Genomic DNA, 27,942 nt, shown 5'->3' with positions numbered 1-27,942 from the left:
GTGAAAATGACAATTGCGCGGTCATGCTACACTGTACCCAAACTGAATTTTTATCATTTTGTTCCCACAAATAGAGATTTCTTTTGGTGGCATTTGATCACCTCTGGGGTTTTTATTTGTTTGCTATACAAATAAAAAAAGACAGAAAATTTTGAAAAAAAATAAAGTTTTTCTTTTTATTTTCTGTTATAAAACTTTGTTAATAGGTAAGTTTTCGCCTTCACTGATGGGCACTGATAAGGCAGCACCAATGAGGCGGCGCCAATGAGGTGGCACTGACGATGGGCACTGGTAGGTGGCACTGATATGCAGCACTGATGGGCATTGATAGGCGGCACTGATGGGCACTCATGGGTGGCACTGGTGGGCATTGAAATGTATTCTCTATGGTCTCTGTTCTTAAAAAAAAAAAACATATTATATTTGGGGGTTCTAAGTAATTTTCTAGTAAAGAATACTGATTGTTACAGAGGCCTGGAGGTGGATACAGACAGTCCATGGTCATTTAGTCATCACATGCAGGAAGCAACTGCGGTCATTCTTGTAAGAAAATGGAATTTGATCGATATAAAAATGAAATTTTATTTTCATGGTTCCTTACAAACCACTGAAAAGGACATTGTAATTGCTGGCGCTTGAGGCGAAACGTATTTAGGCACATGATCCCAAGTAGCTGATACTTCAAAGGCAATGCTTCCTAAGTATACGGCTTCAGAAAGGTCCTGTGACCATTTTCAGACAAGCTCATGTAAATGGTACTGGGGATTTTCTGAGAGACTTTCTTCATAACATCATTATGAATTAGGTCTGTGGACTTTAAAATGTATTGATAGAACGTCCATGTCGTAGCTGTGTCATAATCTGATGACCAACAGCACTGACCAGCTTTAAATAAACAAAGACTCCAAATAAAAGTAAAAGTTACACCAAAAATGAGCCCCCCCACCCTCCCCTGTGTTAAGGGCATGTGGCCTGGTATGGTACAGATGGGGGGTGGTCACTCCCCCCCGCCTTTCCTGACCTGCCAAGCTGCATCCTCGGATAACAGTCTGGTATGGATTTTTGGGGGGACCCCATGGTGTTTAAAGAAACAAAATTTGTGTGGGGCTCCCCTTATGATCTAAACCAGACCCGGAGGGCCTAATATATGGATTGGAGGGGGGCTTACGCTGTTTTTTTTTATTGCCAGCAATGGAGCTCGCTCGTCCCCACCTTTCCTGACCTGCAGGATAAGAATCTGGTATGGATTTGGGGGGGGGGCACGCCGTTTATAAAAATCTTAAAGATGTCTTCCTGGCTGTGAACAGTCATGTGCAACCCAGTGTACATGCTCAGCACCCAATCTGTGCCACGGTAATGTGACTCCTGAGCTTGTGTGCGGGAGTGATGCCATTGTGGGCAGATGGAACCTGGAAGGAAGAGCAGGTGAAGACGGAAGCACCTGAGCACTAAGGCTCGATTCACACCTATGCATGTTGCTTTTGAGCGTTTTTGCGGTGCTTGCTGCATTTTTCACCCACTTGCGCTGACAGATGCGCCTATAGGAGAGCCAATCGGCTGCTCTACTGATGGGGGGGTCTGCACTGACTGATTATCAGTGCAGCTCACCTGAGGATGCCCACCCATGGCCACTGGGGATGCCCACCCAGGTAACCCCATTAGAGCCCACCTGGGACAGCAATCATTTTTTTTTTTTTAATTTCAATGTTTTTTTTTATTGTTGTTTGCGTATAAAAAAATACAAAAGAAGTGTTACATCATCGTACATATTATAAACAATACACAACCATACGTTTTTCCCTGTTTTCCCCTTATCTTTTTCTACCCTCGTTCTTTGTGACATTGTGAATAAATGAAGAAACACTTGTTTCTGAACTGTCATACCTCGCCTCGCCTCCCCTCCCCCACCCCGCAAACCCTCACCCACCCTCCCACCCTCCCATCACACCTTGAGCAGGTTTTTGAAGTTAATGTACTTCGTTAAGTACGTCTTCCCCATGAAGGAATACCCGATAGCGGGTTAAGATATTTATTGAATTTGAATGGCGATTTTTATATAGAACATCCTGTTTCGTCTAGCCAGGGTTTCCACATCCTCACAAACTTACTATAATTCCCCTGTCGGGTAAGTGTCGCTCTCTCACTCCAAATCATTGTGTTAATAGTTTCAACCCAAGATTTGACAGTGGGTGGCATCTGGGCCTGCCACCTCAACGCAATTAACTTCCTCGCCTGGAAGAGGCATCTCAATACCACTTCAAATGGAACTGGCTGGCACTCTATTCTCCTCTATGCTGCCTAACAAGCATGTCTTAGACTCAGCTTCTAACTTAATTTTAAAAGTTTTATTTATTATGGTGACCACCTCCTCCCAGTATCTGAATAACTTTGGGCATTTCCACATCATGTGGATAAGATTGCCTGTCGCTCTGCACCTTGGGCATTCGTCAGTACTTCTCCACCCGAGATTGAACATTCTCCTGGGGGTATAGTATACTCTATGCAAGAGGAACAAGTGTGATACCTTCTGGGATGGGGAGATCGAAACCAATACCCCCCTCTTCAAGATCGCACTCCACTGTTCCGTGGTCATTTGACCTAAGTCTTTCTCCCATCCTGTCCTGCTCTTAATGGGGCCTGCCCTACTTATTGTTTTGGCACCTAATCTAGAGTACAGCTCGGATATCAGGCCTTTGGTTGTTTTTGGAGAGGTTATTTTCAGGAGGGTGGGGGCTGAGGACCATACAATGGGTTGTGACCCAAACTGAGCTTGGATAGCATGTCGTATCTGTAGGTATCTGTAAAATGTTTTATTTGTTATATTAAATTCCTGTCGCAAGTCTGCGAAGGATTTCATCTGTTCTCCATTGTAAAGTTGGTTTAAACGGCTTATCCCTTTGGGACAGCAATCATTACCCATTAGGGATGGAACGCTGTGCCCATCAGTGATGCCTGCCAGCTTTGCTGATCAGTGCTGCCTACCAGTGTCTATCAGTGCCACCTATGAGTGCCCATCAGTGCTGTATATAAGTGCCTCACCATCAGTGCCACCTCCTCAGTGCCAATCAGTACTGCCTCCTCAGTGCAGCCTCATTAGTGCCCACCAGTGAAGGAGAAAACATACTTATTTTAGTTTTGTAACAGAAATGAAGAAAAAAAAAGTTTCACAATTTTTGTTCTTTTAAAATAAAAACCCCAGTGATCAAATACCACCAAGCTCTAGTTGTGGGGAAAAAAATATAACAATTCGTTTGGGTACATTGTTGCATGACTGCGCAATTTTCATTCAAATGTGAGAGTGCTGAAAGATGAAAATTGGTCTGGGCAGGAAGGTGTATAAGTAAGTGTCCTGTGGTTGTAAACCCTGGTGCACTACTTGTACCTACAGCTAAGCCTATAATAAGGCCTACATGTAGGTACTGGAGATATCTTCTAAACAGCCCGGGAAGGAAGAGGGATGGAGACGGGTAAGCGGCACATAATGGGCTAGTATGCGATGCATACTAGCTCATTATGCTTTCACTTTGCAGGGGAAGAAAGCTATCAAGGTTGACTTCCTCTTTAAGCACTTGAGATCTGCCAATAGACAAAAGACGTCCACAGCGCGGCTCTCAAGTGCCAAGTGGATGTCTTTGGACGTTCTCTTGTTTACATTCCCCGTGCGCACCGCTGGGGGCGCGCAGCGGGGAAACAAAGTGCCCGGCGCATCGCTGGGAAGCCGATGCGTTTGCCTGGCGGCCGTGATGTCCGCCAGGTACCCGCGATCTGCAGGGACGTGGAGCTCTGTGTGTAAACACAGAGCTCCACGTCCTGTCAGGGAGAGAGGAGACCGATCTGTGTCCCTTGTACATAGGGACATAGATCGGTCACCTCCCCCAGTCAGTCCCCTCCCCCCACAGTTAGAACACACGCAGGGAATACATTTAACCCCTTCCTCACCCCCTAGTGTTAACCCCTTCCCTGCCAGTCACATTTATACAGTAATTAGTGCATTTTTATAGCACTGATCGCTGTATAAATGTGAATGGTCCCAAAATTGTGTCAAAAGTGTCCGATACGTCCGCCGCAATATCGCAGGCCCGACAATAAAAAACAGATCGCCGCCATTACTAGTAAAAAAAAAAAAAAAAACATAAATCTATCCCTTATTTTGTAGGCGCTATAAATTTTGCGCAAACCAACCAATATACGCTTATTGCGATTTTTTTTTTAAACAAAAATATGTAGAAGAATACGTATCGGCCTAAACCGAGGGATTTTTTTTTTTTTTTTTTTAAATTGGGATATTATTATAACAAAAAGTTAAAAAATATTGTTTTTTTTTTCAAAATGTTCTTTTTTTTTTTTTTGTTTATAGCGCAAAAAATAAAAATTGCAGAGAGGATCATATACCACCAAAAGAAAGCTCTATTTGTGGGGGAAAAATGATAAAAATATAATTTGGGTACAGTGTTGTATGACCGCGCAATTGTCATTCAAAATGTGTCAGCGCTGAAAATTGGTCTGGGCACGAAGGGGGTTTAAGTGCCCAGTAATGAAGTGGTTAAGGGAGGTGAGCTTTTGTAATGTTGGCACACCAGGCTTAGTGTCTCCGTGCAGAACCCTATTTATACACAGGTTATTTGATTAGACACACAAGAGAGGGAGTGGTGGCAGAGATGAGCGTTTGTTCTGTGCAGGGTTCATGGCAATGGGAGCTGACAACAAATATTTGACCATACGTCCATCTATCAGCCGCACTGCCAGTGCCTACAAACACGTCTTTCTTCACGGCAGACACGCCCACACGAGGCCCCGCCCAAGTGCGATGCTATTGGAGGACGACTGCCTATGCCTCCCCCATCTCTGCTCGTGCTTGTTGTGTTTGGTATGTGCCACGCCCCGTTTCTCCGGTCCAACACTGCAGAAGCGCGAGCTTGCCGCAACCCTCCCTCGTGCCCGCGCTTAGCCTGGCATCTCCAGCGTGGCAAAGGCCCCGGCTCTCCCTCCATGTGCTGTGTGAGTGAAGCGGTAGGAGCCCGGAAGAGGGGACGGCGCCGTGTGTGTTGTAAGGTGACCGTATGTTTCTTGTTACTGGGCCCCGTCCTTGCCTGCTCCTCTTCACCTCCTCCTTCCTCCAATGCTCCTTCCTCTCTGCTCGCTCATTCTGTACTCTAGGTTTGCAGTACTCTAGCTATGAATGAATACTAGGTATAGTGTGAGAAGACCATACTCACAGCTGTGCTATGGGATGCAATAAAATGTCCTCTGTGTGGGAGGGAGCATTTCATAATGAAACTTGTATGGAGCCGCACTTTCCCTGAGGTAAAACTTGTGACAGGGCTGGCTTCACACATCTTTTCCTCTGCACTCACTTTGCATGGCACCCCAATGCATTTAGGCAGCATACAGTTCAATACATTAAGCGCTGACGCTTCCCGGTGCATTGCCATGAAATGAGATTTGCCATGGAATGAGATGGTCCGCCTCCATCTCATCCTATTGGCTCACTCATGTCACTTGACAACATCAGTCACAGCTAGGCTATCATAGGGAGAGGATCTCCTCTCCCTGTGATAGCCCGATAGCACTGTCAGCAGCGTGCGTCCCGCCAGCACTAAGTACACCCCGCGCCCGCAGCTCTACTCCCCGTCCCCCGTTAAGGCTCAGGGAACGGGGCGAGTCTACGCTATTAGCGTAGACCTAGTGTTGGCTACGTTACGCTACTAACGTAGCCAACGCTAGGTCTACGCTAATAGCGTAGACTCGCCCCGTTCCCTGAGCCTTAACGGGGGACGGGGAGTAGATCTGTGGCGCGGGGTGTACTTAATCGGGGAGTAGAGCTGCGGGCGCGGGGTGTACTTAATCGGGGAGTAGAGCTGCGGGGTGTACTTAGCGCTGGCGGGACCCACGCTGCTGACAGTGCTATCGGGCTATCACAGGGAGAGGAGATCCTCTCCCTATGATAGCCTAGCTGTGACTGATGTTTTGTCACGTGACATGAGTGAGCCAATAGGATGAGATGGAGGCGGACCATCTCATTCCATGGCAAATCTCATTTCATGGCAATGCACCGGCCCTTTAAAAGGTTTCAGATGCCGGGAGGTGGGCATTCTAGTCACGTGACGGCTGTGATTGGCTAGTCACAAGCATAGGTGTGCGCAGCCTATTGCATTAGGGTGTGCACCCCAAACCTCCAACACATATGCGTTTGACGTTTACCGGCCTCTTCCATGCTCTCAATTCTGAAACAATGGGGGACCCAGGAAACAGAAGGGAAAGGAGGAGTGCCATATATGAGAACCGATCCCCTGTATTTTCCTCCTGTGGCAGCTGAATGTTGACAAAAGGGAGAGGAGGAGAAGCATACTTTCAGCCGGTGCAGGAGGAAAATACAGATCGGTTCCACTATATTCCACCCTCACCACCTCTCCTGTCCAGGTTCTGAGGGTCAGCAAGGAAAGATTGTGGCTTACCTATCACCTGCCTACCATTGACAGGTTGCCAACCCCAGGATTAGGGTGTGCCCAGGCACACCCCTTGCGCACGCCTATGGTCACGAGTATGCTTGGGGGTGTTCAGGATCCCGCCAGGAAGAGGACACTGCACACCGCTAATCACAGGCAGTGAGACATTTCCTGATCCACAGCTGCACACATCAAGAAATGTTTCACTGCCTGTGATTGGCCGTGTGCAGTGTCGGCTTTCTGGCGGGATCCCAAACATGCCCAAACCCATTTCTACTGCCTGCTTTACACATTTCTACTGCCTGCTTCTACTGCCTGCTTTATGCGGCTGCCAGGCGTTAAGGCAACACTTTGAATGCCTTTACAGGTTTACCAGTAAGGCCCCTTTCACATTGAGGCGTTTTTCATGCGGCACAGCGCTAAAAATAGCGCTGCTATACCGCATGAAAAAACCTGCCCTGTAGTGTTCAATGTGAAAGCCCGAAGGCTTTCACATTGAAGCGGTGCGCTAGCAGGAGCGCTCCAAAAGTCCTGCTAGCCGCATCTTTACAGCGGTATAGGAGCGGTGTGTTCACCGCGCCTTCCCATTGAAATCAATGGGAAAGCGTGGTAATACCGCCCACGTTGCGGGCGGTATTAACCCTTTTTCGGCCGCTAGTGGGGGTTAAAACCTCACCGCTAGCGCCCGAATATCGCGGTAAATACGACGGTATAGCCGCGCTACAAATAGCGAGGCTATACCGTCACCGCGGCTCCACGCCTCAATGTGAAAGAGGTCTTAGGATGAACTCAGGCGTGTTCGCAACTCCATGTGCCCGTGCCTACCAGGAAGCTGACACTCCACAGCGCTAATCACAGGCAGTATGACTTTTCCCGAACCACGGATGCACAGATTGGGAAATGTCTAACTACCTGTGATTAGCACTGCGGAGTGTCAGCTTCTTGGTGGGCACGTGGAGTCGCAAACACACCTGAGTTACCAGTTTAGAGATGCACAGGAGGTGTGGCGCTAGAATTATTGCTCTTACTCTGACGTTTGTTACAATACCTCATGTGTGGTGCTATCACCGTTTACATATGCATGCAGGAATAACATATGCAATCACATAAGCACATCCCTTGTGACAGAATGGGCTGTGACAGGTCCTTCTCAAGGAGAGGTCTGGGTCTATTAGACCCCATTTTTCTCGTCTGGCCTCCAATGCAGTCGATCAGACACAGATTGGTCTCATCTGCTGCTTTTCTGGCCGCCAACGTGGTCACAGTGAGGGAGGAGCAATGACAGTTCCCCTCTCTGTTGGTTGCTGCCAGTCCCATGGCTTCCCTGTGACTCTGCTGTTCAATTCACAGATTGTGCAGCTGCGTGTCAGACGGGAAAGGAGAAGCTTGACTAGGGGGAGGACATGACTGGAAGTGGAACTGCTGTCCGATGGCCAAAAGAGGGGCATCAGTTTAGTTACCAATATGCAATAACTTACTGTAGCATTATATTGAGCTTTACTTTATTTACTTAAAGCGGAGGTTCACCCTAAATCATATGTAATGTTTATTCGGACTATCTTGGTGTGTATAGCAACAAATCGCTATCCATTCTTTCCCATATCAATCAAATACCTTGTATATCCAGTGTTTAGATGTCACTTCCTGTTTCTCCCGCGGGAGGGGGCGTGTCGCTTGGTCTCTCTGCGCCGCAGTGCTTCTTGGGACGATTTAACAATGTCTGTGTAGTGTTGACGGCACATGCGCGGGATAGAGCGGTGAATGCTGGGACATCAGCATTCACCGTATCCCGGAAGGATTTGCTTGTGGGCTTCAGAGTGCCCACAAGCAAGTTGGAAGCGTTCATCCAATATTTTTATAAATCATCTTTTGCTGCAGAATGACAATGCGGAGGGCTATGAAATTAGGACATGTGAGTACTATATTAACAGCGGCAGAAGCATCTAAAAAAAAACAAAAAAAAAAACCTGCGGAAGCATCGCTTTAAAGCGAAACTTTAGTCAGAAAATTATAGATCACTTCGGTCTGGCCCCTTTTGCAGGTATAGCTATGTCAAACATTTAAAATAAGTGTCTACACTGTTTAAAATTCAGTAAGGCCTCTTTCACACGGAGCGGATCCGTAATTGATCCGATCCGTGTGTGTCCGTCGGCTCAGCGGGGATCCCCGCTGAGCTGTCGGCGGACAGGGCGGTCCCCGCACACAGTGCAGAGACCGCCCTGTGTCTCCTTCGCTCTCCCCTATGGGGAATCGGATGAATACGGACCGTGTGTCCGTCTTCATCCGATCCGTTCCGCCGGACAGAAGAAAAATAGGGTTTTCTTCCGTCCGCAAAAGCGGATCTTTGCGGACGCGGATGGTTGCGGACGTTAGCGGATGCATCATCCGCTAACGTCTGCAATCCCATAGGGAACCATTACAAGTCCGTAAACGGACTTGTAATAAACGGACCGTTCGTCCATACGTCTGAAAGGGGCCTAATACACTGTATCACCCTGCTCTGCACATGCCCAGTTTCTCTCACTTCTCAGTACTGTGCTGAAAATCAGGGCCGCTATAGGCTGATCAGCTGACAGCTTTACGATTTACTGTTGCTGAAGGGGGAAGAAAGCAACAGGAATGACAGACTGTGTCAAGGGATTAGAGAGGGTGAAAGGAAAAGCAGGAGAGGTGACCAGATAGACTCTGCTGTCAGGAAGACACAAAAGAGTTAAAGGGGTTGTAAAACTTCTCGCAGTGGCCAGCCCCCCGCGCTTTCCCTCTCTGCATGTGGTCCATCTCTTGATTGGATAGATTGATAGCAGCGCAGTCATTGGCTCCCACTGCTGTCAATCAAATCCAATGAAGGGGGAGCGTGGCTGAGTCCGGCATTCTTGTCTACGGACGCAAATGCTAGACTCGGGAGCACGCCCGCACATTAACCCACTGGGAAAGCACTTTTCCTAGGGGTTATCTGCGAGGAGGAGCCGCGAGCACCGCTGGGGGACCCCAGAAGAGGAGGATCGGGACCACTCTGTGCAAAACGAGCTGCACAGTGGAGGTAGGTTATAAAAAACACCAAGGTTTACAATCACTTTAAACTTGCAAGGATAGGGTCTTATCTTTTCTCCCTGATTCTTTCTTATCGGCAGCCAGTGAACTTCAGCACGGAGGGCCATAGTAGCTGATTTACATTTTCTTTCCTTCTGCCAAGGGTGGAAGGAAAGAAAATTGCTGTTTTCCTCCATCAACATAGTCAGTGTAAATACCCGCTACAGTGCTTCAGCGGTCCCTGCTAAACTAGTCAAAATTCACTCTGTGTATGGCCAGCTTAACGCTTCTGTCAGCCTATTCCTCTACCAAATGGTAAAGAAAAATCAGACAGCGCAAAACCCAATCCTAAACCCCTGTTTAGCGCTGCACTGCTTCTCTTTATATCCCTCTACCAAATCAAGACATATAATCAAGGCTGGAAATGTACATATGTAATTTAAAGTGATCTGTAATTTGACCAAGGACAGGAGAATTTCCAACAAGTGACTGCGGTGGGCTTCAACAAAATGGCGGCCTCCAGCATGAATCAACAGGAGCAGTATGGGACGCAGTTATTATTGTAAAATGCCTGTTCTTTTAAAGAACAATAATTATCAAACTGTTTTTTGGGTAAAGCTCTGTTTTAATTGTTCACCTTTACAATTAATTTGTACTACATTAAGGCCCCTTTCACGCGGCCGGACCTCTATGGAGCCACAGATGTCAGCGGTGACATGCCCGCTGACATCCGACCCGCTCCGCTAAAGTGTGACGGATGGAAACTCTATTTTCCATCCATCTGGCACATCGGATCGGATGAAGGTGGACTCTACAGTCCGTCGTCATCCGATTGCCCCATAGAGGAGAGCGGCGCTCTGACAGGTCGGTCCCTGCACAGTGTGCAGAGACAGACCCGTCATCTGTCTGCTCAGTGGGGATAGACGGAGCCATCCCCGCACCCGGACACGTCCGTGTGAAAGGGCGCTAAGAAGTGCACAAAAACATTAACATTTGTGACTGAATAGCTAATATTTACACAGAAGAGCTCTGCGACTGCAATTATGCTAATTTAATGCTCTGTTCACAATTGCATTGCAACTGTTATACACTGGGAGAAAGAGGCATCACAGGAGAAAATGGAGCAACTCAAGTGAGATTTATCCATTCTGCAGAACTGGGCAAAGTTGTGAAATGCGACATCTTCTGAACAGTTGCAAATAAATTCCTTGCAATGTCCCGTATGCTGCCTTCCCTCGTGTAATGTGATGCATTGATGTAACTGCTGCCACTGGAAACAAATGACAGTATTTCTGTCTGTTTCCACAGTAGGTCAATGGTAAAGTTATACCATGACATGTTATTGTTTGCCCACTGCCTCAAAGTACACCATCCATTATTCTCTTTTAGAGCTATTATGTTTGTCACTCATTGCTAAAATTCATATCATGTGTGCTTTAAAGCACAGCAATGTTATATACTCTGTGGTTGGTAGGTATACTGTTGTGGAAGTTAAAGAAGATGTAGGGCTAAAGCTCTTTGGCCCTACTTCTGGGGATCACAGGAGTGCACTTTGTTCTGCACTCCTGTAACCCATATTCAGCCAGCAGCATTTTTCTGTCATGCATTCTAGAATACTAAGGCCCGGATTCGCATACGCTACGCCGGCATAACTATGCGCCAAAGGTATCGAATATAGGCTACGCCAACGTAGCGCAGAGCGGCAGCACAGTATTCACAAAGCACTTGCTCCCTAATCTACGCTGGGTTCCCTCGGCATAACTCGTCGTAAGTGGCAGTGGGCGTGAGCCATGCTAATGAGGCGTGACCCCATGTAAATGATGGGCCGAGCACCATCAAGATACGAATAACGAACGGCGCATGCTCCGTCCCATGGACCCTTCCCAGTGCGCATGCTCAGAATCGCGTCAAAACAACTGCCTAATTTACGTTGAATCACTGCCTACGTAACCTACGACTAGCCCTATTCACGTACTACGTAAACGACGTAAAAAACTATGGCTGTGTTCTCTGGTGCAGCCATTTGCATTGATGCTGCTGACTTACACCTGCTTTATGAGGCTCAACTTTACGCCGGACGTACAACTTGCGTAAACCGCGAATATTAATGCGCCGGGCGCAAGTACGTTTGTGAATCGGTGTATCTCACTCATTTGCATATTCGAATCGTAAATCAATGGGAGCGCCCCTTGCGGCCAGCGTAAATATGCACCCACGATACGACGGCGTAGGAAACTTACGTCGGTCGGATGAAGCCTATTTTCAGGCGTATCTTGCTTTCAGAGTCAGGCGCATAGATACAACGGCGCATATGTGCACTTACGCGGTGTATCTCGAGATACGTCGGCGTAAGTGCTACGTGAATCCGGGCCAGAGTATCTTCATATCCATTATGATTGGGTTATTGCCACCTTCAGGTGATTGCATACTTAAAAAAAAAAAAAAAAAAAAAGGAAATTCCCTTCTAGACATAAACCCTTGCAACTAGACAAGTCTTCAGTTTTGTTTTTTGCTATTGTTTTTGGTGATGGTCTATGGAGTGTGCACGTCAACGCTTGCATCTGGGAATAGGTCCATGTCCTACAACTTGCCTACGCTCAGAGGAATGGCACCCAGGCCCTTCACTGGATACTCGGGATGGCCTGTAACGGGACCCTGCACAATGATATATTGCTGTGTAGACCGGTGGGGTGCTATACAAGTCCAGAGTAGTGATGCCCAGCTAGGGAGTCTAGTCCTTGAAGACCCTTGTGACAATGTCTGCCGTGATAGGGGTAGGCTGAACCCCCAAGGAGTTCCTGCAGCATGGAAAGGTGAGTGCCCTAGTTTGGTCCCTGCTGGTACCCTTATCTCTCTCTCTATTGAGTTGACTGCCTATAAGAACTACGGGTCACAGAAGTACAATATGCTGTTGTGGGACTGCGGGTCACAGTCATACAATTCCTCATAGGACTCCAGGTTGTAGCGACTATTAAAGTAACCCCACAATGTTTTCCTGTGGGGACAGGGGGGAAGGCAGGATTAGAAGAGGTCAAATATCCTGGAGTATGCAGCACGCTGGTGCTTAGTGCCTTCTTGGCCGACTCGAACCGCTGTTAGTAGCAAAGGAACTTGTGTATTTGTCAGCAGGCCATGTCTCATTGACAGCAGAGAGGAGAGGGTGAGGGGTCCCAAATACCTTTTTTAGGTAGGGAGGAACCTTTTCAGTGTCTTCCTGGCAGCATTGATTCCTTCTACCTATATGGTATTTTCGGACATCTTCATCCAGTTAATTTTGCGTCTCATTCACAGTACCAGCTTTCTGGTATACTTGCCAGCTTTGACCACCTTGGTCATAAGCAGAAGCATTCTCCCTCTTCTCCTCCCACCCCTATTAACAGAGGAAGAACCAATGGAGGATGAGGTTGAGAAAGACCAGAATGTTCCAGGAAAAGAAGATGCAATAGCATCCTCAACTGAGGACTATATTCCCGAAGAACCTTAAGGACAGGATTAATTGCATACACAAAAAGCTCTTATGGAGCATACTCTGGAGCAGTTTGGATGGGTTCTGAACTTGGTCCCAACTCAAAGGTTGGAATATTTAGGTCAAACCCCAGGCAAGACTGATCCTCCCTCCACGAAAATGTATTTCTCTTGGGACTCGGTTAAACGCGCTCAAGACTCTGACAAACCCATTATTTTGCATGATGGTTCTTGGATTGATGGTAGTTCCCATTGCCCAGTTTCATTTCAGGCCTCTCTCTTTGAGGCATTAGAAAAGGAAGACGATTGCTGGATTCCCCAATGCGGTTATAAATGACACCCTGAAACGGCATGATTTGATGGGGGGGGGGTGGGCTGCATAAAGATCATGAAAAAGAAAAACGTCACGCAGAAGGGCTTTTTAATGCATAATAAATGTACTGAGGGGAATTTACTAAGACTGGAACAGACTTTATCTGAAGCACTATCAATTGGCTTCCAACTTTCCATTTCAAAGATATCTTGACCAAGCTCATTGGGTACTCTGACCTGCTGCTCCAGAACTGATACATCAGTGTGAGAAGTATAGTTAAATGCTGTGCCTATTTAGACTCTCTTTGTATATGGATTTGTGTACACGATGGGCCTGCACTTTGATGTTGACTTTCACTCTTTGTTGGATCACTTGAATTGCCTTTCATGTGGGAAGTGAACATTCCGCTTTTAGTTATGTTAAATATTTAACTGGAAAGTCTTGTAAACTTCTGCTCTTAGTATTGTAACCTGATCATGCAAGGTGTTTAATAGATTGGCTGGATAGTTTTTCCGTGACACGCAATGGAATGTCAGAATACCAATGAATATTTGTCAATAATGGGTGCATGCATCGCAAACATGCAAGGTTAATCAGTAAGCAGTGCAAAAGGTAATTGTGATGGGCAAAGTGCAGCTATTGGGAAATTCATATTCTGTCTTCTTTTAGTAGCTTACATCTAGTTGCAGTGGGTTAGTACAGTTTGCTCATTGTTACTGCTTTACATATTGTCTTGATTTATGTCAGGATGTTTGAGGAGTGCCTTTAAGAGGTTGTAACATTTTTTCCTAAATGGCTTCCTTTAGCTTAGTGTAGTCCTCTTTCACTTACCTCATCCTTCCATTTTGCTTTTAAGCACTTCAGCCCCGGATCATATTGCTGGTCAATGACTGGGCCACTTTTTGCGATTCGGCACTGCGTCGCTTTAACTGAGAATCTTCTACCTATTTTTCTTTAAAAAAAATCGCAATAAGCGTTTGGTTTGTGCAAAAGTTATAGCGTTTACAAAATAGGGGATAGTTTTATGGCATTTTAATTAATATTTATTTTTTACTAGTAATGGCGGAGATCATCGATTTTTATCGGTACTGAGACCTTATGGCGGACACTTTTGACACATTTTTGGGACCATTGGCATTTTTATAGCAATCAGTGCTAAAAAAAGGCATTGATTACTATAAAAAATGCCACTGGCAGGCAAGGGGTTAACACTAGGGGTGAGGAAGGGGTTAAGTATGTTCCCTGTGTGTGTTCTAACTGAAGGGGGGGTGAGACTGACTTGGGGAAATGACAAATCGCTGTTCATACATTGTATGAACAGACGATAGGTCATTTCTCCCCCTGACAGGACCGGGAGCTGTGTGTTTATACACACAGCTCCCGGTTCTCGCTCTGTAACGAGCGATTGCTGGTGCCCGGCGGCGATCGTGCCCGCCGGGATCAGGGGCGAGCGGGGGGCGTGTGTGCGCGCACCCCTATTGGCTGAACGGCAAGATGATGTATAGCTACATGATGTCGCCCAGCCGAGCCGACCTGCCGCCGTATAACTGCGCGGCTGGTCGGCAAGTAGTTAAATATCCTTATTTCTTCTGAGAAATCCTCACTTCCTGTTCTTCTGTCTGTAACACCACACAGTAATGCAAGGCTTTCTCCCTGGTGTGGAGTGTCGTGCTCGCCCCCTCCCTTGGACTACAGGAGAGTTAGGTTGCAGATAGAGAAAGGAGCTGTGTTAGTTAGAGTTCTGATTCTCCTGTAGTCCAAAGGAAGGGGCGAGCACGACACTCCACACCAGGGAGAAGGCCTCGCATTACAGTGAGGAGTTACAGACAGAAGAACAGGAAGTGAGGATTTCTCAGAAGAAATAAGGACATTTAAAAGCAAAATCGAAGGATGAGGTAAGTGAAGGAGGACTGCACTTAAGGTAAAGGAAGCTATTTAGGAAAAAAAAAAATACTTTTACAACCCCTTTTTAATTTCGTGGTCTGCAGTGCATTTGTTTGAAATTTTTTTTGCATAAAATAATTTTGTATGGGTTTAGTTCTACAATACATCCACGTTTTCTGCTGAAATGCAGTTACCGTTTAATCGTGAATTTCACCTAAATGAAAGTAAATGATCTTGTCATAATTCTATTTTAAGTGTTCAGTTGTAGTAATAAGCCCTAGTGCTCATTTTTTAATGGCTACCAAATCACTAATTCACACATTTGTTGTTGCTAGGATCACTATAGTCGGCTCTATAGTCATCCTGTGCCATTGCTACTGATCATGGCACACAGTGATTTTTAGCTACAGAGTCAAGCATTTTTGACGGCTACAAATCGGAGAAATTTGAGTAGAGATTTGTGACAACTGCTAATCTACATATTTGCTAGTTTGATGTAGTCCTTATGAAATGTGTGGTCCCTAAAAAATAAATGACTGCTAACAGGTTATCCTGTACCTCTTTTTGTAGTGGTACAGGATAAAAAAAAAAAAAATCCGATCAAGCCAAGTTGCTTGGCCTGATTTTAGTCATCCTATCTAATATGCCATCCTTCTAATCTAGAGCAAGTGTCCTCTGACTTTCTAAACAGAAGGCCAGTTTACCAGAAATTAGAGGGGACCAAACTGACCAGTGAAATTAGAAAATGCCCTGGCAATAGTGGTCAGTGCGAATAAAAAATGCCCCAAGCTTGGTGGTCACGGGGACTAGTGTCTGGCCAGCGGGAGGAGTAATAATGCCCATTATTGGTGTTGGTAAAAAGAGAAATGCCCCATCATTGTTAGTGGAACAACAATGATGCAGGATTTTAGTTAGCTTTCAGAAAATGTGCCATCTGATAGAAATCTAAAACCAAGGGTACACTAGACTGCAATGAAACCGCTGCAAGGACGCGTGGGGGCCTTAGACTGTCTCTCATAAATGTTTTCTTTTTTTTCTAACCCTTAACATAGCGACAATAACAATCTGACTCAAATTTTTTGTTTAATTACATCAGGCTCTTAAAGTGGAGCTCCACCCTCTCTTTCATGTTATCTGCATCCCCTGCTTCTGTGTCCCCTTAAACAGGTTTGGCAAACGAGAGTATGCGTTTCCAAGCTGAGGAGGCAGGTCATCTGGGAGGTCGCCCAGATGATTGACGTCTTTTCAGCAAAAGCTCCCCCCGGCGGATAAGGCCCCGTATTGCGTAGGCACGTCCGAGTCACGGCGTTTCCGAAAGAAACCGAACATGCAGATCTGCATGTTCGGCTTCTTTCGTAAACGCCGTGACTCGAACGTGCCTATGCAATACGGGAGGCGGGGCCTTATCCGCCGGGGGGAGCTTGAAAGACGTCAATCATCTGGGCGACCTCCCAGATGACCTGCCTCCTCAGCTTGGAAACGCATACTCCCGTGGGGAGAAGTGCCGGAATGAAAAGATAGATTATAAGGTATGTACAGCGTTAAAAAAATTTGCGGACTGTGCATGTTAGAAGTATAAAGAAGTTGTTTTGAGAAAAATGTTATTTGGGTGAACCTCCGCTTTAATGACTGCTGTAATGAATTTAAAAGCTGTATTAAACCTTACGTATATGGCCAAGCTTAATCCTTTATAAACATATAATCTTGGGTGTGGACCTTGCCTGTGTGTAATTACTTCCATTCACATGAGTCAGAGTTTCATTAAGGAATAGTTTATGTGGACATATTTTTTAATGTAAACTTTCTTAAGAAGACAGATGTCAACATTTTAATTTGAATTACGGTATTGTGATCACAAATCTGAAAGCTCTAATAAAAAGCTTTTAGTGCTGCACATTAAACAATAATTAACTTTAAAAGCCTATACATTTTTACAGAGCTATTAAATGGCTTAACAGACTTGATTTGTGTTAGAATATGAATAGATTATGTCATTGGTCTGAGTGGCCTTTTTTGTGTGGCCATTGTTCACATAGACAGCTATGGCAACTGTAAAATGCTTGTAAACACAGATTAAACGTTAGTCTGGGGCCCTTTTGTGGAACATGTACTTTATTTTAGGTTAGAAAAAAAATCAGTTGTTGGATCTGTTTAACCGCTTGAGGACCACCCCACGTACATATACTGCGGCAGGGCGGCCCTTTAGCGCAAATTTGTGTACCTGTACGCCATTGTTTGTTCTTTCTCTGGTGCGCGCACCGCCAGAGGCACAGCGGGAGCAAACCAGCAAGTCTGGTGGCCACCGGGACCCGCCAATCATTCTGAGGAGAGGCAGAACGGCGATCTGCCTATGTAAACAAGGCAGATTGCCATTCTGCCAGAGAGGAAAATGGAGATCTTGTGTCTCTTAAGCAGAAACACGGATCTCTGTTTTCCTCTAGTGTCAGCATTTTCCCCACAGTTAGAAATCACTCCCTAGGAGCACACTTAACCCTTTGATCGCCCCTGGTGTTAACCCCTTCTCTGCCAGTGTTATTTATACAATGACGGTACATTTTATTTTTGGCACTGATCACTGTACTGGTGTCACTTAGGGGGTTATTTACGAAAGGAAAATCCACTTTGCACTACAAAAGCACTTGAAATTGCACTGAAAGTGCAGTCGCTGTAAATCTGAGAGGTAGATCTGAAATGAGGGGAATCTCTGCTGATTTTTTTATTGATATTTTTCATCCAATCGTGTACAAGCGAAAATGTTTTCTATTTTCCTTGCATGTCCCCCTCGGATCTACAGTGACTGAAATTCCAAGTGCACTTTGCACTTGTAGTTTGCACTTGTAGTGCAAAGTGGATTTGCCTTTCGTAAAATAACCCCCAAAGTGTCAGATTTTCCCCCCCGCAATCCTGCTAAAAATCGTTGAGTAAAAACAATAAATAAAAATATCTGTGGAACACCATTGCACAGAGTAGGTCAGTATAATGTGTTTCACTTTAACTGCTTCCCGTCCACGCTAAAGCTGAATGACAGCTACAGCGCAGGCCTTATTTGCCGGGAAGCCGGCATATCACATCCTCCCTTGCATGGGCTGCCTGCCAATGAGACTCGGCTGATCACAGATTGGAGTAATGGGACGATCTAGGCCCTCTTACCACGTGGTCAGCTGTCAGCCAAGTGATGTAAACAAAAGATCGGTAATCTGCTTTTCTTTGTTTTCTGCTCGTGCTGACAGTGTGAGCAGAAAACAAAGCCTCTCACCGGCTTTTGTCAGAGGGATAGCGGTCCTGAAGAGGGTGAGAAATCGCCCAAGTAACTGTGCCCACCAGTGCATACCTGTGCTGCCTATCGGTGCCACCTGTCGATGCCCATATGTGCCACCTATCGGTGCCTAACATCAATGAAGGCAAATTATCTGTTTGGTAATTTTTTCACAAACTATAAAACTGCTGTATTTTTTGTTGTTCAAAATTTTCGTGTGTTTTTTTATTTTAGCAAAAAAAAGAAAAGATAAACCCAGCAGCGATTTAAATGCCACCAAAAGAAAGCTCCTATTTGTGGGGGGAAAAAAATAACATTTATATTTGGTTACAGTGTTGCATGATCGCGCAGCGCAATTGTCATTCAAATTGTGAGGCTGCTGAAAGTTGAAAATTTTGACTGGGCAGCAAGGGAGTCCTTGCCCAGTAAGCAAGTGATTGATTAAAGTGTATGTAAAACCCTATGCATGACATTTGAGCTGGGCAAAAATATCTTCAGTGTGCGTGTTTTTTTTTGTTTTTTTTCTCTTCAAAGCCCTAAGTTATGTGGCTTTCTCCTGCTCCATTGTATCTGACATTTGAAATATATATCTAAAGCTGTGTATATATTGGACTAAACCTAATCTTTTGCTGTTATTTTTTTTTTTTTTCTTCTAGGAACAGTATTTTGAAAACCTGTCAAGGAGAAAAGTAGTCATGGAGAAGCATGCAAACCAAAGAAAACTTCGTGTATGCGTGGCCACCTGCAACAGGGCCGATTACTCCAAGCTGGCTCCTATTATGTTTGGTATTAAAGCAGAACCTGAACACTTTGAGCTAAGTGTAGTGGTTATAGGTTCTCATCTGATTGACGACTATGGGTAAGTTATAAGTATGTTTATGAAATCCTAATATATTTTCACTTGGAGACAATGAGGACTGCTAGAAGTCCTGAGGGGGGCACTGGAGCTGAGTCACAGCTCTGTGTGTCTATTCAGACACAGAGCCCCTCTCTCTCCCTCCAGAATGGCTGGCTGGCTGACTTTGACAGCCGCGGGAGCCAGTGGCACCGTTGTGTCTCAGCCAGTCAGGAGGAGTGTACTGGACGGCTTAGCCATTCCCAGACATTGCTGGCGAGAGATGGGGCTCAGGAAAGTAATTAGAGAGTGGTGGGGCTGCTACACACAAAGTTTTTTATCTTAATGCATTAAGATAAAAAACCTTCTGCCTTTTACAACTCCTTTAACCACTTAAGGACTGCCTCCTGCACATTTACGTAGGCAGAATGGCACGGCTGGCCACATGCACGTATAGGTACGTCCTGTGCTAGTACCCAGCCGTGGGTCGCGAAGCCCTGAAGAACGGGGAGAACTGTGTGTAAACACAGCTTCCCCGTTCTTCACTGTGGCGGCGTCATCGATCGTGTGATCCCTTTTATAGGGGGACACAATCGATGACGTCACACCTACAGCCACACCCCCTACAGTTGTAAACACACGAGGTCACACATAACCCCATCAGCGCCCCCTTGTGGTTAACTCCCAAACTGCAATTGTAATTTTCACCGTAAACAATGCATTTTAAATGGTCCCAAAAATGTGTCAAAATTGTCTGAAGTGTCCGCCATAATGTCGCAGTCACGAAAAAAATCGCTGATCGCCGCCATTAGTAGTAAAAATATTTTTTTATAAAAATGCAATAAAACTATCCCCTATTTTGTAAACGCTATACATTTTGCGCAAACCAACCGATAAACGCTTATTGCGATTTATTTATTTTTTATTTTTTTTACCAAAAATGGGTAGAAGAATACGTATCGGCCTAAACTGAGGAAATTTTTTTTTTTTTTTTAATATATATTTTTGGGGGATATTTATTATAGCAAAAAGTAAAAAATATTGTATTTTTTTTTAAATTGTCGCTCCATTTTTGTTTATAGCGCAAAAAATAAAAACCGCAGAGGCGATCAAATACCACCAAAAGAAAGCTCTATTTGTGGAAAAAAAAGGACGCCAATTTTGTTTGGGAGCCACGTCGCACGACTGCGCAATTGTCTGTTAAAGCGACGCAGTGCCGAATCGCAAAACCTGACCGGGTCCTTTAGCTTCCTAAAGGTCCGGGTCTTAAGTGGTTAAGTAGAGATTAACTGACAGGCTCTGCAGATAAACTTTGGCTTTTGTAAGTGTAATATCATTGTCCATTTGTCTCCACTATCTAGAAATACCTACCGTATGATTGAGCAAGATGATTTTGATATACAAGCAAGACTTCATACAATTGTGAGAGGGGAGGATGAAGCTGCTATGGTGGAATCTGTAGGACTTGCTTTGGTGAAACTACCAGATGTTTTAAACCGACTTAAACCAGACATAATAGTTGTCCACGGAGATCGATTTGATGCCTTGGCATTGGCAACAACTGCAGCACTGATGAACATACGAATCCTTCACATAGAGGGAGGTGAAGTCAGTGGAACCATAGATGACTCAATCAGACATTCCATCACTAAATTATCTCATTATCATGCGTGCTGTACACGGAGTGCAGAACAGCATCTCATCGCCATGTGTGAGGACCATGACCGCATCCTTCTGGCTGGGTGCCCCTCTTATGACAAGCTTCTTAATGTGAAAAACAAGGACTACATGAGTGTCATCAAGATGTGGATAGGTATGTGTGTTTACACAAAGTCTTCACTGTAGTGATAATTATTTTATTTATTTTAGTGATAATATAGCTTGCTACCTAATTTCCATGAGTTATATTCTTTACTAATATTTAGAGTTTTAAAATTTAGTGGAGAGCTATTCAGCAGTGTCTTTTAGCAAATTGAAAATGGCTTTTGTTGGTTTAAATTGTATTTTAAACCTAAAACAAAAATGTAATTTCAGCTTACTAGTCAATAGATTTGTTGGCTGCATTGGAGCTACTGGAAGCACTGTGCAGCTTGGGAGTTGCAGTAGAAAGTTTAGGGTTTCAGGGACATAAATGTCAAAGTAGTTGGCACACTGCATTGATTTTCTTCTAGTTTCCTAAATTGCACTTTATGATGTCTTCTTTTAAATATCTTCTTCAAAGCTCATGATGGTATTTATTTTCCTTGTTCATTGTTTAACATCTCACATGCCAACAATTTACCCCCTTTCTCAACAGGTGATGTTAAACCTGGTGATTACATTGTAGCACTTCAGCATCCAGTGACCACAGACATCAAGCATTCGGTTAAGATGTTTGAGTTTACCCTAGATGCGCTTATCTCATTCAACAAGCGAACTTTGGTGCTGTTCCCAAACATTGATGCAGGTAATTTTGGTGTGGAGGCATAGATGACATTTTACTTTTTACACTTGAGATTTGCAGACTGTCTGTGTTCTGTGTTCTGGGCCTAGTTTGCTGCAGGAAAAAAAAATGTCATTGGGGATTATTTACAAAACGCAAATCCACTATGCACTGAAGGTGCACTTGGAAGTGCAGTCACTGGAAATCTGAGGAGGACATGCAAGGAAAATAAAAAACAGCATTTTAGCTTGCACATGATTTGATGATAAAAATACAGCGGAGATCCCCTCTTTTGAGACCTTTCCCTCAGACCTACAGCGACTGCACTTCCAAGTGCACCGAAAGTACACTTGTAGTGCAAAGTGGATTTGCCTTTCGTAAATCTCCCCCATTGTGTTGCAGTGGATTAATGATTTTCTATGCTTTACAGGAAGTAAAGAAATGGTGCGAGTGATGAGGAAGAAAGGTGTGGAGCACCATCCCAACTTCAGAGCAGTGAAGCATGTCCCATTTGAGCAGTTTATACAGTTGGTTGCTCACGCAGGATGCATGATTGGGAACAGCAGTTGTGGTGTGCGAGAGGCTGGAGCCTTTGGAACACCAGTCATTAATTTAGGCACTCGTCAGACAGGCAGAGAAACAGGTAAAAGGATACACAAATTCTGCTATTAGGAGGCTGCATATAATCGCAGCACAAAGTACAAATATACTGTACATTGCACTTGTCTCGCATGAAATGTTGAGATATTTGTCTTGAAAGCATTGATCAATTTGCTTTTTTTTTTTTTTTAACTCCTCAGGTGAGAATGTTCTTCATGTTCGAGATGCAGACACAGAGAATAAAATAATTCATGCACTTCAACTTCAGTTTGGAAAACGTTATCCCTGGTAGGTTTTCTCTCAGGCAGTGTTATGCTTGTTGTAAAAGTCAGTCCCCTGAAAACCTATATATTAATTGTGGGTAGACTCCAGTGTTCTAGCTTCGTGTATCTTTTTGGTGACTTAAAATGACACTAAATTATATCCTTATTCTCCAAACATATTTTGTTCACATCCACTACTTAATGGCCCTGTAATCCATTTTCATTAAAATAGTTTTATTGTGTTTTTATTCCTCTTTGCAGCTTTCTCGGTGAGCTCCACCACCTCTCTCCCCCCCCCCCCTTCTGTTTGGCACGAGCAGTGCACATTCGGAGTGGTGGTGTGCACTGTTCTATGCAGGCTACAAATCTCATAGTCCATCTTGGGAGTGATCAGGAGAGGGTGGCTACATTCCTGCAAATAAAATGAAAAAACATAGAAAGTGGGAATTTGGAGAAGGCTGGGGGCAAAACATAATTTTTTCGAGTTGGGAAAGTTTGTGTGTATGAATGAATATATACAATTTAGGTCCATATATATTTGGACACGGGCACAATTTTCACACTTTTGGCTCTTTATGTAACCAGAATAAAATTATAATGAAACAATCCAAATTTATTTGAAGTGCAGACTTTCAGCTTTAATTCAAGGGGTTGAACATAAATATCAAGTACAAATTTTGTGAACTCAATTTTTACACACAGTCGTCGTCCGTGTGTGTCCCCTCACTTTCAGGGGCTCAAATGTAATTGTATAAATAACATTTTATTTTTTTATATTTTGTTAAGAATCCTTTACTGGCAATGGCTGCCTGAAGTCTGGAACCCATGGACATTACCAAAGACTGGGTTTCCTCCTTTCTGATGCTTTGCTAAGCTGTAACTGCAGCTATGTTCAGTTGTTCTTTGTGGGTCTTTCTGCCTTTTAGTTTTGTCTTCAGCAAGTGAAATGCATGCTCATTTGGGCTTTTACTTCAAGAGCTCCTGTTGCCTTTGAACTTTGAAGTGTGTATTGGATCATTGTCCACCTGTAGTGTGAAGCGACAGTATCTCTCTAAACACTGCAGAATTCATCCAGCTGCTTCTGTCACTTCATCAATAAACACCAATGACCCAGTGCCACTGGAAGCCATGCATGCCCATGCCATCACACTGCCTTTACCATGTTTTACAGATGATGTTGTGTGCTTTGGATCATGAGCTGTTCCAAGTCTTTTCCACACTTTTTTTTTCTTCCGCCATTCTGGTACAGATTAATCTTAGTTTCATCCGTCTAAAGAATGCCTTTTCCAGAAGTTTGGCCTTTAGATGTTTTTTGGCAAAGTCTAATCTGGCTTTTCTATTCGTCAGTCTTATGAATGGTTTGTGCACCTTGTGGTGAACATTCTGTATTTTGCTCTTGTGAAGTCCTCTCTTGATTGTAGACATTGACAATGATACGCCCACCTCCTGGAGAGTGTCCTCCACTTGTCTGGATGTTGCGAATGGGTTTTTCTTTACCATAGAGAGGATCCTGCGATCATTCACCACTGTTGTCTTCCATGGACGTCCTTTGTTATGTTGCTGAGCTCACCAGTGTGTTCTTCTTTCCTGCGAATATGCCAAATTGTTGATTTGGCCACTCCTAATGTTGCGGCTATCTCTTCGATGGTTTATTTTATGTTTTTGAAGCCTTACAATGGCCTGTTTCACTTGCTTGGACAGCTCCTTTGAACGCATGATGTAGGTTCACAGGAACAGATTCCAAATGCAAATACCACACTAAGACTCAACTCCAGATCTTTTGCTTGCTTAATTGATGAAGAAATAAGGAGTAGCCCACACCTGGCCATGAAACAGCTTTTGATTCAATTGCCCAATTACTTATGGTTGCTTGAAAAAGGGGGATGACTATTCTTAAGAGCTGTTATTCCTAAACCCTTCCTCCGATTTGGATTTGCATACCCTCAACTTAAACCTGGGAGCGTGCACTTTCAGCCCGTATACATTATATAAAATGAATAAGAAAAAAAAAATGTAGCTTGAAACTGTTTTGGTGAATAACTGAAAAAACTAAAATTGTGCCTGTGTCCAAATATATATGGACCTAACTGTGTGTGTGTGTGTGTGTATATATATATATATATATATATATATATATATATTCTTTTTCAACCAGAATTTAGTGTCGCTTTTAACCACTTAAGACCCGGACCATTATGCAGGTAAAGGACCTGGCCAGTTTTTTTGATTCGGCACTGTGTCGCTTTAGCTGACAAATGCGCGGTCGTGCGATGTGGCTCCCACAAATGGAGCTTTCTTTTGGCACTGGAGTTTCCAAGAGCTACAGGAAGCCAATTGATCATTTAGTCCACCAACATCTTTACCTATGTGATAACACTAGACGCACTAAGAGCTTTTTTTATTTCTTGCTTTGTACAGTTCCAAAATTTATGGTGATGGCAGTTCTGTACCGAGAATTGTGAAGTTTCTCAAATCAATAAGTTTATCAGAGCCTCTGCAGAAGAAGTTCTGCTTTCCTCCCGTTAAGGAGAGCATCTCTCAAGATATAGATCACATCCTGGAAACACTAAGTGCCTTGGCTGTTGACTTGGGAGGAACAAATCTCAGGATAGCGATTGTCAGTATGAAGGTATGTTGTGAAAATGTTGCTCATAGCTGCAGTTATTTTTTTGTGTACGTTTTGGTGAATAGGGTTTTTTTGTGTTTTATTGCCTAGTTCTGTTTCCTTATGTGACTTTCTAAATATTTAATTTGGAAGAGTATTAACCGCTTGCCGACCAGCCGCCATCATACGGCGGCAGGTTGGAATGGCTGCTCGAACCGCCGTAGGTGTACATCAGCCGATTTAAGAGCAATAAGGGCGCGTGCTGCCGGAGGCACAAGAGCCGCAATGCAGGTGCGCGTGGCCGGCGACCGTGATGTCTGTGGAACAATCGCAGAGCACCAGAATGGGGATCTGTTTATGTAAACAAACATCCCCATTTTGACAGGGGAGTAAAGAGAGATCTGCTGTTCCTAGTAATCGAGAACAGCGATCTCTCTCCTCCAGTCAGTACACTGCCCCCCACAGTTAGAAAAACCTCCCTAGGGAACACTTAACCCCTTGATCGCCCCCTGGTGTTAACCCCTTCCCTGTCAGTCATTTATACCGTAATCATTGGCTATTTTTTAGTTCTTATTGATGTATACATGTCACTGGTCCCAAAAATGTGTCAAGTGTCCACAATGTCGCAGTCCCGCTAAAAATCTCAGATTGCTACCATTACTAGTAAATAATAAATAAACATACCAAAAATATGTAGAAGAATACATATTGGCCTAAACTGATTAAGACTTTATTTTTTTTCGTTTTGTGGGGAAATTTTAGGTACAGCATCACACGACTGCACAATTGTCAGTTAAAGCGACGCAGTGCCGTATCGCAAAAAATTGCCTGGTCATTAAAGTCTAAGTTCACCTTTACAGAACAATCTGTAAGGTGAACTTACACAGGACCCCCCCCCCCCCCCCCCCCCCGTACCGCTGACCTGAATGGCGGCGATCGCTCCTGACTGGGTAAGTTGACCGTACAATTTTTTTTATTTTTTCCTAAATGGCTTCCTTTACCTTAGTGCAGTCCTCCACTTACCTCATCCTTCCATTTTTGCTTTTAAATGTCCTTATTTCTTCTGAGAAATCCTCACAGTAATGCAAGGCTTTCTCCCTGGTGTGGAGTGTCGTGCTCGCCCCCTCCCTTGGACTACAGGAGAGTCGGGACGCTCTCTACATTGCAGATAAAGGAGCTGTGTGTTAGTGGGCGCCCTGAATCTCCTGTATTCCAGGGAAGGGGGGAGCACGACACTCCACACCAGGGAGAAAGCCTTGCATTACGGTGTGTAGTTACAGACAGAAGAACAGGAAGTGAGGATTTCTCAGAAGAAATAAAGACATTTAAAAGCAAAATTGAAGGATGAGGTAAGTGAAGGAGGACTGCACTAAGGTAAAGGAAGCTATTTAGGGAAAACAAATTGTACCTTTACAACCCCTTTAAAGGAACCTATTTAGAAAATAAAAAACAAACCTTTACAACCCCTTCCAGCTGAGACCCTACTATACATATTAAAGGTAGGGGAAATTACAGGAAAGGGTTATATATTCAATAGGTGTTCCAGAGGGGCATCTTTATTTTTAAAGTCCCATTCCAGCCATCGGATGCTTGGGGCAGATCAGGGCACACCACAAAAAAAAGTATGAGTGCCAGCCAGTCGCAAGCCAGCATAACTACAGTGCCACCCAGTGGCAAGAGTGCCAAAAAAACATATTCACTATCAAATAGTAGGTTATGTTGAGCAGATTGCATAGAATAGAACCTAAAAAAAAAAAGAAAACTAATGCAACCAGTTACATTTATTTATGTATTTATTTATTTTCCAGGGTGAGATAATTAAGAAATATGTACAGCCCAATCCTAAAACATACGAGGATAGAATTGAGTTAATTATAAAGATGTGTGTTGAAGCAGCTTCAGAAGCCATCACCCTGAACTGCAGAATACTTGGCGTGGGTATGTACTTATGCTATTTTCTTTCTTTTCATGTTACAATTATTTTACAAACACTGCCTACAAAACCAGAATAAATATGCTCTGGAAAAGAGAATGCAGTTTCTTGCTGCTGATATACAGACTATAGAAGAATTTTATCCTATTTAAGGTCATTGCAAACACAAATGATTTTTGTGGTAATGGCTCAAAATAGTTGCATTGTAAGCATGAAATGTTAATAAATAAATAAAATATTTTATACGTGGCAGTACATGATAAGCTTACATTCTCCAACAAGTCTGGGCTTGGTGGGTGTTCACTTTGTGTGGTTTGTTTGCAAAGTTAAGTTTTTCATGGTTATGGCTCAGATAAGTATTATGTAAAAAAATAAATAACTTCTGGGTACTTTGCGGTAAATTATTGGTTTACAATCTCAAGCAAGGCAGGGCTGGGTGTGCTCTATTTGCAGATTTCACTGTGACTGTGGGACATCTGGACTTGGCTGACTTAATTTTATTTGCATTACTTATATTAGGTGCAATAAAAATATAAACCTGCTTCAAAAGCTGTTTGCTGTGACGGAAAATATTAGCCTGGCAATATTTTAACCGTGTCATATATTTACAGACAAGTGATAAGAGCCTTTTCTTGTGAGCAATGTTGCCATTCAAAGCGGAGTTCTGCAAAAAATAAAATAAAAAATTAAGAGTCAGCAGCTACAAATACTGCAGCTGCTGAATTTTAAAACAAGGACACACACCTGTCCAGGGAGCCCGTGATGTCCTAACCCGAAGCCGACCCGTCCCTCGGCTCCAGATGGAGGCACCGGCATCTTCAGTAAGCCTTGTGGCTTCACAGCCTGGTTCCCTACTGTGCATGTGCATTTCACACTGCGCATTCTTACTG

General features: G+C 44.1%; 1 protein-coding gene across 3 annotated transcripts in view; it reads left to right on the top strand.

Annotated features, from left to right (window-relative positions):
* GNE (glucosamine (UDP-N-acetyl)-2-epimerase/N-acetylmannosamine kinase) overlaps nucleotides 1-27,942 on the top strand; it is a 59,428-nt gene that overhangs the window by 19,448 nt on the left and 12,038 nt on the right. The window contains exons 1-8 of one of the 3 annotated variants that reach the window (XM_040361839.1): nucleotides 4,885-5,052; nucleotides 19,051-19,253; nucleotides 20,591-21,042; nucleotides 21,526-21,675; nucleotides 22,082-22,294; nucleotides 22,452-22,539; nucleotides 24,933-25,143; nucleotides 26,928-27,057. In XM_040361839.1, coding sequence (XP_040217773.1) covers nucleotides 4,990-5,052; nucleotides 19,051-19,253; nucleotides 20,591-21,042; nucleotides 21,526-21,675; nucleotides 22,082-22,294; nucleotides 22,452-22,539; nucleotides 24,933-25,143; nucleotides 26,928-27,057 — 1,510 coding nt within the window. In that variant the 5' untranslated portion in view covers nucleotides 4,885-4,989. Of the gene's footprint in view, nucleotides 1-4,884; nucleotides 5,053-19,050; nucleotides 19,254-20,590; nucleotides 21,043-21,525; nucleotides 21,676-22,081; nucleotides 22,295-22,451; nucleotides 22,540-24,932; nucleotides 25,144-26,927; nucleotides 27,058-27,942 lie in introns of those variants that run through there. The other 2 variants (XM_040361857.1, XM_040361849.1) reach the window with 2 other exon arrangements.

Source organism: Rana temporaria, chromosome 1 (assembly GCF_905171775.1).
Source record: "Rana temporaria chromosome 1, aRanTem1.1, whole genome shotgun sequence".
In the NCBI taxonomy this organism is placed as follows: domain Eukaryota; kingdom Metazoa; phylum Chordata; class Amphibia; order Anura; family Ranidae; genus Rana; species Rana temporaria.
Note: the sequence above shows the minus strand (reverse complement) of the source record. Positions and strands in the feature narration are given on the sequence as shown.